At 40.5% G+C, this 11,164-nt stretch overlaps 1 protein-coding gene across 11 annotated transcripts in view; it reads left to right on the forward strand.

The window, feature by feature from the left end:
• LOC111158273 (melanoma inhibitory activity 2) overlaps positions 1-11,164 on the forward strand; it is an 84,359-nt gene that overhangs the window by 17,421 nt on the left and 55,774 nt on the right. For 7 of the 11 annotated variants that reach the window (XM_022520226.1, XM_022520233.1, XM_022520271.1 and 4 more), the window contains exons 1-4: positions 6,617-6,706; positions 8,145-8,270; positions 10,419-10,440; positions 10,536-10,624. In XM_022520226.1, coding sequence (XP_022375934.1) covers positions 6,644-6,706; positions 8,145-8,270; positions 10,419-10,440; positions 10,536-10,624 — 300 coding nt within the window. In that variant the 5' untranslated portion in view covers positions 6,617-6,643. Of the gene's footprint in view, positions 1-2,234; positions 2,375-6,616; positions 6,707-8,144; positions 8,271-10,418; positions 10,441-10,535; positions 10,625-11,164 lie in introns of those variants that run through there. The other 4 variants (XM_022520243.1, XM_022520281.1, XM_022520210.1 and 1 more) reach the window with 2 other exon arrangements.

Genomic DNA, 11,164 nt, shown 5'->3' on the forward strand with positions numbered 1-11,164 from the left:
AATCCCAGGATCCTGGGATCATGACCTGAGCCGAAGGCAGAGGCTTTAACCCACTGAGCCACCCAGGCGCCCTCAGATCTTTTGATATTTCAAGATAAGCTGGAAATCTGGATATTTTGTGTGAAATATCTTGATTTTGAATGCTGGCAAATATTCAGATTAAAAGGAAATACCATACAGTTCAGAAAAAATGTTCTGCGGATCAAGTTTGGCCCACTAGACACATTTCTTAACCTTTGGTCTAATAGCTGATGGTGGTTGTTAAAATGATTGGAAGGAAAAACTAGATAGATCTTTTGTAGATAGATTTCATTGGATTTTATGATTGAATGTGGATGGAGAGGAAAATAGAAAAAGTATAGGTAACTTACCAGGTTTCTAGTCTGGGTGACCAGGTAGATGGTGGTGACTGTGATAAGAGTCTATGAAAACTGTATCATTTTGCTTTCAGAGGCTTCCTCCTCACTTTATTTCTTTGCTAAGGTTCTAGAGAGTTGATATTACCTGTAAAATAAGCCCAGATAAGTGATTAATTTACCCCATATGATTTGGCTTAAAGACACTGATTAAAAACTTAGAAATCTGCTCCATCATAAGAGAAAAGAAGAACAAATAATAATGATGATTATAAAATGTCATAATAAAACTTTCAGCTCCTCATGGAATTAATTCTATACTGGTATGTCCTACTGACACATCCCTCCCCCCACAAATTATACTAGTGAAGATACTAAATTAAAAAATAATAATTTATTAATCAGTATGCCATACTCACTTTTCATATAAAGTGCTTATTTAATAAAGCCTATGAAGTATGTTTATTTTTGTGGACTCAGTAAATATAGTCAAACACATTTTAACCATTTTGGTTGAAATTTTTTAGACAGGGGAATTTTGAATTTAAATTTGTGGTAATTATCTTGTGACCTTGGGAAGTTACTTATTCTGGAGGGCAGTCTCAGGTTTAAAACTCTAATATTAGAAGCTGAGACTAGATGACAGGCTACTGGTCAAAACGGACTTGTGTGTTGTTTAAAAAAGTAAGAACAAGTTACTAACATTTAAAGGGTGAGTTGATACAAAAGTCTGAATTTCTGGATTGTCTTGAAAAAATAGAAGACTGTAATATATAGTCTCCCATTTTCAGATGGCAATAAGAAGCTCAAGGAATAGTACTTGCATTGAATTGACACAAATTCTTCATTTCCCTGCATTTATTTCACCTGTATGGCCTCTGTAGGGCTTTAAGTTCATAATGTTTGGACTAAATGTTCTGAAGAATTCTTGCCAGACCTAGAATTCTAACAATCTTAGTGCATCTACTAAGCTCCCATAATATAGCTTTGAATAGCTGCAGTAAATGGAAAATTTGAGCAATTTTCCAGTTAAATTTACGTGAAAAGTTTTCCTTTTCTTCTGAGTAAATGTTTCAGGTAATTGTTTCTATTTGCTAGTAATTTCAGTTAGATTTTGTACACAACATACTTTCTTTGAATTGTTTAAGTAATATGAATTAATACTACTTCTTATCTTCTTTATAATTGAGGAAGTTATTTGAGTTCTAACATTTATCTGTTCTTAATTAGAATGCTTCATTTATATGTGGAATTAACAAAGGAAATTACCCAGCTCTTGTTCAGCAGGTAACTCCTGATTCAATATGTTCTGAGAACAACTCTTACATCACTAGTACAGAGAATGAAAGTGTGGCTCAGCATGTGTGGTTTTCTATAGCCCATGACATTGCCTGTTAAATGGGTGTAACTTGTAGCTACAGACTTGCAACAGGGCCCTTCCTAAGGGAAATTAGTTTCTGGGTTGTGGACAAGGTTTACTTGTTAGCATGTTTCCAGTGTTCTTGGATGCTTCCTAGTAGCTATCACTAACACTGAAAACATTTGCTCCCCAGTTCCCTTACAACAGGTCTACATAAGACAGCAAAATCCCATGTCTATTTGAGAACAGTCTTTGAATATCTTTTACATGGTAAAAATCATGTATTCTGTATGAATAGACTATCGAACAAAACATTTAATTTTTATCAGTTATTAAATTCAGGATATCTCTTTTCAATTGCAATTTTTATGAGGATAATAATGTGTATTATATTTTAGAAAAAAAACATATTTAATCAGGAGTGACGGCCATGAAATTGGCTTCTGTGTTGGTAGTCACAACTCCACCTACAGCTCCCCTTTACCACACAAGTGTCAAAACAGGATCACAGTCTGTGTGGAAACAGGAGTGTAGCAGATGTATGAGAATCTGAAATCTTTTTCAAGGATATGAGGTGCTTAGTAGAACTTTATTTACACGTTAAGATATTTTAACATGAACTTTTTAAAAAATGGAATTGAACGATCTAGAGGAAGAGGTAAGTTTCTATATGACTATTAAGTGTATAGAAGAGAAATTAGGTTTGAATCTGGCACTAAGTTGAAATTTTACTGCCTTTTGTTATGGGGGAATCTTTTAGATTTTTAAAAAATTTCATTTATTATTTTGTCCCTAATCTATGTTTTTATATTTGGAATGGTAATGATTGAAAAGTTGGAAAAGGGCACAGACTGCCTTAGGGTGGGCAGAAGGATTAAAAAAAATGTTTTAGGTTATAAATAAGTCCTGAAAGTTGAAAATGATTCTAGTTTTCTGAAAATGTTCAGACATTGAAGAATTTTTTTATCGATACAGTACTCTGATATACATTGTTCTATGACTCTGAAATTTTAAATATAAAATTTTAGTTATGCTTCTGTTTTGACTTTAATAAGCTATTCACATAATTTCAATACACACTGTCCAACATATAGGAAGGTTGTATAATACCTTAAAAATGGAGAATTATTAAGCAATTTCTGCTGCGTTCTGATACTGATAGTTCCTGGAAACTCTGCAGGCTGATGTGGCAAAAGAGTGCACTTTGAGTTCCAAACAACTAAGGCCCCATTTTGGTCCTAAAAATCAATTGCTGTGAACCTGGGCCTTTTTAAAATTCTTTTTGGGACAACTGTTCTGTTGCTGACAGTTTACATTTGGGAAATTTCCTAAGGATTTAAGATTTTGTTCAACTATTGAGTTTTCTTGAGTGATTTATTTAGGAGGATGAATCTGCTTCCTTTTGTTACTTCACCGAGGACTTGTAGCAGGCTGAGTTTGTTGAGAATTATTGCTGGCAAGTAAGCCTTCCGGGTTATCCTTTACACCTATGTCAGCTAAAAGTCTCCCATGAACAAATCCAGCACTCCATACCTTATTCAACAGACCTAAGAATAGGGTCCTAAATTTAGACGGTAAGGCGCTACTTTTAGCTCCTCTTCCCGGAGAACACCAATCGCTTGGCCAAAGTCCACAGTGGTTTGCTTTAGCGTTTGGGTAACTAGGAGCTCCTGGAATTTAAGACAGTTCTGCCTAGCAAGTGCCCAGGTAACTTAGGTAGAAGTGAGTAAACCCCGGCAATCCTCCTCTGGGCTGAGGAGACGCGATCAATGTTCTCCTGCGTGGGAGAGGTTAACTGTGCCCAAACCACAGCTGACCCGCGACGCCTTCCTGTCCAAAGTCCGAAGTCCGGACGCGGTTGGCAGGACGCACAGGCACGGGCCCTGCAGGCCATTTTCTGACTGGAATGAAGGCGGCGGCCTGTTTCCTTGGGCCGGCAGCATCCGCCCCCCCCCCCCCCCCCCGTCCGCTGGGCTTCAGTGGGGTGCAGATAGGCTCTTTTTTCTTTTTAAGTTTTTTTTTAATTATTATTTTTATTTTTTAAAGATTTTATTTATTCATTTGACAGACAGAGATCACAAGTAGGCAGAGAAACAGGCAGAGAGAGAGAGAGGAGGAAGCAGGCTCCCTGCTGAGCAGAGAGCCGGATGCGGGGCTCGATTCCAAGACCCTGGGATCATGACCTGAGCCGAAGGCAGAGGCTTAACCCACTGAGCCACCCAGGCGCTCTGGGCGCAGGTAGGCTCTTGACTGACAGCGAGGGAAAGCGCTGGGGGCTAGTACAAGACCTGGCCTCCACCCTTGGGTCAAGGGGGCCGCGCTGCACTCACCCCGCGGGGCTTCACGCCTAGGGGCCTCTAAGAAAAGCCTCACCGCTACCACAGCCACCTGACATAAGAGGGTCCTCAGCCACTGCCCTAGTCTTCTGGGCTGTGCGGCCCACACCACAGCGCAAAGCCTGAGGCCCAATCCCACTGTTTCTGTCTCGAGCCCCGCGACTACCAACGGTACTTGGCTTTGCCAAGTCCCGCGCCAGCCCCTTTAAGAGCGCGAGGCAAGGACACGTCGCGCGAAGAGGGAGGGGAAACTAACCGCGTCCTCGCGTCCCCGCCTCCCCGCGGCGGCCTGGCCGAAACCAAATCGAGGGGTGGACCGCGAGGAGAGAGCAGGTCGCGGGCTCCTTGCGAGACGGGTTTGGACCTTCGGATCTTCAGGACGTAGAGCATAACTCGGGGCGAGGCTCTCCGGGTGGGCAGCATTGGACACTTGAGGCTCGTTGGTGCGGTTCCCTCCAGCAACCCCCCGCAACCGGCTCCGCAGTGGTCTGCTCCGGTTGCAGGGTGCAGGTTTGGGTTCCGGACCCAGAGCCGCCGTGTTCTATACCAATTGTTGTGGCTACGCCAGGCCCTGGCTGCGGCCACTCCAGTTGAGGCGACGTTGGCGCCATGGAGGAGCCCAGGACTGGCCCTCAGTCGTACTTTGGGCTGGTCCTGGAAAAGCTACGTACGGTGAGTTCAGGCGTGATCAGGGTTACTTGGCCCAGGGGTCGCATGAACCTCCTGGGGAAGGAAGCAGCAGACTTTGGCTTTGCGGTCTTAGTGGCGGTGGTTAGAGGTCCTGAAGCCAGTCGTCTCACCTGCTGTCGGGCTCCTGCGTGTGTCCGAGGCAATAGCCAGGTTCGTAGGCTGCTGGGGTGGTTGTGTGTGTGTGTGTGTGTGTGTGTGTGTTGGAAAGGGGCTTGGAGATCCCGAAGGTGAAGAGAGCATTTGCCTAGCAGGATTTTGCAAAGGTGTGTCAAATGTTTTTGGATTACTAAAAAGAATAGCTTTTCCGTCACGTTATTCGCTTTGAAAGAGGTCAATGACATGTGGTTCTCTCGACTGTGAGAAACTTGAGGACTAATCCTCAGAAATGAATTCCTTTTAGTGATGAAACTTCTCATTGTCTTGAAGGGACACCGAAACCTGGACGGGAAGTTAGGATTGTAATTCTGCGTTTTCTTGTAATAAAGAATGCTCTTTCGAGATACTTTACCCTAAGTGACATTTTTCTTCGCATCTCTCTGTGTGTTGTTAATGTAAAAGGTCGTACTAGTGTAAAATCTGGAGATCCTGAACTCCCAGTGTTTTCAAAATGTTTTTAGTTTTTTTAAGGTCAATTTGTGTAACAAGTTGTGTAGATTTTTCTCTCTTAAGTGTTTATGTGTCTTTGTTGACAAGTTGAGGGGTATTTATATGCCCGTGCTTTAAAATGTTTGCATTAAAAATCAAGTCTTTTAAAATATTGGGTCAGTTATAAGGATTGGTTTTTTTGTTACCGAAATTAAAAGTACTGTTGTCATGGTGTTCATTCAACCAAGTGCATTTAGTGATTGTGTGTGTGTGTGTGTGTGTGTGTGTGTGTATTTGCGTGTGTGAGAGAGACAGTTCTGTGGAGAATTTAAATGGACTGAATTTGGGCCATGCTGTCTGTTAAGGGAGAGAAGAAAAAAGAAATAGTGCAAAGTAGAAACTGATGAACTGCTTACCAAATCATACACAGAAAGTGCTAGGGAAAGTGAGGGGTGGGAGAGATTATATCCACTTGAGTGTGTAGGAAAGCCTTTCCAGGCTAACTGAATAGCTTATGCAGAGGGGACAGGAAACAGCATTGTGTGTGCAGAGAATTGTTTTACTCGAATACAGAGTAGGCTCAGGGAATGATGCGCAATGATGCTTGTTGGAGACATAAGTAGATTCCAGTTGATGTAGGTACTGGAGAGCATTCGAAGAATTTCAGTGGTTAGACTTTTGGTTTAAGTAGCTTCCTGATGGTGGCATGTGAGTTAGATGTAAGAAAAACAAAACTAGAAATGGTGTAGGGGAGAGATGACATAGTAGTCAAGTAGGGATAAAGAAGAGGGTACTGAATGGGAGAAATATTTAGTAGCTAAGAGCGAAAATGGGTAGGATTTTGCTGATTGGATGGGAAGGGTGAGAGAGAGGAGGAGTGCAGAATGACGGCCAGGTTTCTGGCTATGGCAGCTTATTCATTCACAGAGGTAGAGTTTATAGGAAGAAAAGCATATTGTGGAACAAGAGATGATTTTATTTTGTACATATTTCCGGCCTGGCCGAAACCAAATCGAGGAGTGGACCGCGAGGAGAGGGCAGGTCGCGGGCTCCTTGCGAGACGGGCTTGGACCTTCGGATCTTTAGGACGTAGAGCATAACTCGGGGCGAGGCTCTCCGGGTGGGCAGCATTGGACACTTGAGGCTCGTTGGTGCGGTTCCCTCCAGCACCCCCCTGCAACAGGCTCCGCAGTGGTCTGCTCCGGTTGCCGGGTGCGGGTTTGGGTTCTGGACCCAAACCGCCGTGTTCTATACCAATTGTTGTGGCTTCGTCAGGCCCTGGCTGCGGCCACTCCAGTTGAGGCGACGTTGGCGCCATGGAGGAGCCCAGGACTGGCCCTCAGTCGTACTTTGGGCTGGTCCTGGAAAAGCTACGTACGGTGAGTTCAGGCGTGATCAGGGTTACTTGGCCCAGGGGTCGCAGGGGGGACAGGATACAGTATTGTGGAAATGTTTTCTTTCTTTCTTAGAGAGAGAATCTTAAGCAGGCGCCCCACTGGGCATGCAGGTTAATGAACTATAGCTAGCAATTTGGAAGGAGTACTTACATGGATCAGAGTTATAAAGCAGACTTTGGAGAGGAGAATAGATGTTAAAGGGTGTTTTTCTAGGTAGAAAGGGCCTAAAAAGGACTGAACCCTGGAAAAAAATCAAACCTGATTAGACTTCAGGTTTTTCTTAAAAGGACATTTTCTTTTTTTCCCCTACCGTTCTCTTTTCTGTGATTGAGTAGTATCTGGGGCCTAGTAACAAAAGAATAACCCTATTGGGTGAGGATGAGTAATGAACTGACCCAAGGAAAGATGAAATATAGGAGGAACTGTAAAAGCCTTAAGCTGTTTTGTACCAAAGACCTGCTCGGGAGAGAAGTTGTGTGGAAAGGCCATGGTTACAGGATCATGGTCTTTGAAGGAGGATTAATAGAAATAGTTACCTTTACTGAGTTCCTGCCCTGCATGTTGAAGCAGCATTATTCCCATGACAGGTAAGAGAAGGGAGCCACAGAAGTAGGGTAGAGATACTCAGATTCCAAATGCAAAGCTTCATCAGTGGTTTTCAAACTTTTTTTTTTCTTAAGCCACACATCTATTTTTTTCCTTCACTGTGGGGGAAATCATAAATGGAATCCAGTATACTCTACACATAAAACCTAAACTGGTTGATACCAGGTTTAGAGGACCTGACCTCAGATTCTTTCTTTTCTTTTGGCCTCTTACTCTCAGAAGCTCTGAGGTGTCTCTGTAGAACTCCAGTTTGCACATCACTGCATTTTACCATAGTGCTATTTTTCATCACTTGGTGATTGAAAATTGCCTGAAAAATATACTGCGATACCTTCTGTTTGGTAGTCTGGCAGCCCATTTCATGAAAAGAGTGTTAATAGTGTTTACACATAAACTTGTACTTACTTGTGTCTTAGTTTGTGGGGGCTGCTATAATAAAAACACCACAGATTGGGTGGCTTAAATAAGTAACATTGTTCTCAGTTCTGGAGGCTGAGAAGGCCAGGATCAAGGCGCTGCAGATCCTGTGTCTGGTGAGGACATACTTCCTGGTTCATTCTTCTCATTATTACCTCACATGGTGGAAAGGTCAAGGGAAGTCTCTGTGGTCTCTTATAAGGGCACTAATCTCATGCACGAAGGCCCTACTCTCATGATCACCTCCCCAAAGCCCCACTTCCAAATACCATTACACTGGGGATTAGGTTGCAACATATGAATTTTGGGGAACACAAACATTCCATGTATAGCAGTTTGTAATCAATACTTTTTATCAAATGTGCATTTTTGAGAAGTTAATTCTTTTGTCTTGAAGGTTTTGGCAGGAGTGCCTGAAGATATGAGACCAAATTCCTATGGTTTTCCATGGGAATTGGTGATATGTGCAGGTGTTTTTGGATTTTTTGCTGTTCTCTTGTTTTTGTGGAGAAGTTTTCAGTCGGTAAGTAACCAATACTAAGAGAATATTCATGTGTCTTAAGGTTGAACAGTTAATATGAGAAACATATCTTTTATTTTAAGGAAAGAAGTTAGCTTATTGTTAAGTGCATTTCTCATGTTAATTTGTAGCTATTAGAAAATGTGAATTCAGAGGAATTTTTTTAAGTGTAAAAATTTTAAAGACTTTCTTTGTAGAAGTATACTACACTAATACTAAAACCTTACATTTATATTTTATTTATTTATTTTGATCTGTGCTTATTTATTTTTAAAAAGTTTTTATTTATTTGAGAGCAAGTGCAAGAGAGACAGAAAAAGATTATGAGTGGTGGTGGGGTGGGGTGGGTGGTGGGGAGGAACAGAGAGAGAGGGAGAAGCAGGCTCTGCTGAGGGAGAGGGATCCCAAAGTGGGTATCAATTCCAAGATTCTGCAGTCAAATGCTCTACCCCTGAGCTATACCCCCATAATTCCAAGATTCTGGTATCAAGACCTGAGCTGAACAAAATATTACAACAAAACAAAAATATTACCAAGGTATTTGGTTATTCTTAATTGACATATTCTTGCAGGGTCGCCTAGATTTACTTCTTCCCATATTTGAATACTTCTTTCAGAGTTGTTTTTAGTGTAGATCTTTGTATGGCAAACCTTCTGAGACTTTGAGTGCTTGAGGATATTTGAATTAAGCTCCCACATTGGAATCATAATTTGTTTGCTATAAACATTTTTGGTTCAAAGTTCTGTCCTTTTAATACTTTAAACCCTTACTTCCTTGTCTTTTTATGTCTAATGTTACTTATTGAAAAGTCTGATGTCAGTGTGACTGTTACATAAATGATCTGTTCTCTGTGGAAGCTTTTAGAATCTTTTAATATTCTTTTTTTTTTTTAAAGATTTTATTTATTTATTTGACAGAGAGATCACAAGTAGGCAGAGAGGCAGGCGGAGAGGAGGAAGCAGGCTCCGCACTGAGCAGAGAGCCTGATGTGGGGCTCCATCCCAGGACCCTGAGATCATGACCTGAGCCGAAGGCAGAGGCTTTAACCCACTGAGCCACCCAGGCGCCCCTTAATTTGATATTCTTAAAATCTTTTTTTTTTTTAATATTTTATTTATTCATTTGACAGAGATTACAAGCAGACAGAGAGGCAGACAGAGAGAGAGAGGGAGGGGGAAGCAGGCTCTCCGCTCAGCAGAGAGCCCGATGCGGGGCTCGATCCCAGAACGCCGAGATCGGACCTGAGCCGAAGGCAGAGGCTTTAACCCACTGAGCCACCCAGGCGCCCCCCCTTAATTTGATATTCTTATGTCAGTATAATGTGTCTAGGCTTAAATGTTTTTTCTTATTTCTGTTTTAGAATTCTCTGGAATCTTTTAATATGAGGTCTTTCATCTTTTTTTTTTTTTTTAATCCTAGAAGATACTGTCTGCATTTTACATTTTATTTTTCTCCTTTTGGGACTGTGTTTTTAGATACTGCCCTTTCTACTTCTGCCTTCCATATATCTTAACTTTTGTTTTTCAATTTTTTAATAGGTTCTTACTACCTTTTGAGATAGGTCCTCAAAGCAATAATTCAGTTCACTAATTTAGTCCTATATCAATACTGATTCTACTGTACTTCGACTTTAAAACTTAAAAAGTTTTAAAAATTTTATCCCTATACATCTTCTGTAGATGATTTAAGTTCTCTAAGCCTGCTTATCTTTACAAATGGGATTTTTCCTTCATTTTTTGAGAGAGAAAGAGGTTAAAGAAGAAAAAGATTTTATACTCAGTTCAATCCATGGTAATATTTTCTCAAATGTTATTTTGGGTGTTATCAGTGGGGGAGATGGTACTAAGGGCTTCCTGAAATTGTTTAAGGGCCAAATATGTTTGATGAACAGTGGGATAAATGAAATGAAACAGGTGTTTTTAAGGTAGAGTTATTTCAGAGCCTTTAATATGCTAATAAATAATGTGATTCTTCAGTAGAGAGACTTTAATATGTAACATTTTTTCCCTTTGGAAACAGAACACTTTCAGATAATGTATATTCATACTAAGGCAATAAGAAACCAGTTATTTTTCAGTTGGTAGAAGTTAAATAGATTTACTTGAATATGTATTTGTTTTAACGTAATTTTTGTTAAAAATTTGTTTCAGGTTAGAAGCCGGCTTTATGTGGGTAAGCTCTTTTTTCTCTTCTAGATCTCATCATTATTTATGATTTTGAAACTTAGAACAATTTACATATGATGATGATATGAACTTTCTTTTCAGGAAGAGAGAATAAGCTTTCTGTAGAACTTTCTACACTAGTTGATGAAAAATGTAAACTACTTGAAAAATTTAGCCTTGTTCAAAAAGAGGTAAGATATTTTTGAAAATGTTAACATTCATGTTAGAGTTAAAGGACTTAATACTCTTCAGTGCAGATACTTCAGTGTTAAGTTTAAGATTATTAATGCTTTATAAAGTGTGAGAGTTCAGTTGCTTTTCATATTACCAATCTTATTAATTTTAACCATTGTGGTAGGTGTATAATGGTGTCTCATTGTGGTTTCAATTTCCCTGATAATGAGGGTAGGCACTTTTTCATGTGTTTATTGGTCATTTTGAATATTCTTTTTGTGAAGTTGACTGCTCAAGCTTTTTTTTTTTCATGTTTGAAAACATGAAATGTTTTCATGTTTCATGTTTCATGTTTTCATGTTTCTCTTTTTCCTTTTCGATATGTAGAATATTTTTTTTTTTTAAAGATTTTATTTATTTATTTGTCAGAGAGAGAGAGGGAGAGAGAGCAAGCACAGGCAGACAGAATGGCAGGCAGAGACAGAGGGAGAAGCAGGCTCCCTGATGAGCAAGGAGCCCGATGTGGGACTCGATCCCAGGACGCTGGGATCATGACT

The sequence above is a fragment of the Enhydra lutris genome, unplaced genomic scaffold (genome assembly GCF_002288905.1).
Source record: "Enhydra lutris kenyoni isolate GAN:26980312 unplaced genomic scaffold, ASM228890v2 scaffoldscaffold4, whole genome shotgun sequence".
In the NCBI taxonomy this organism is placed as follows: Eukaryota; Metazoa; Chordata; class Mammalia; order Carnivora; family Mustelidae; genus Enhydra; species Enhydra lutris.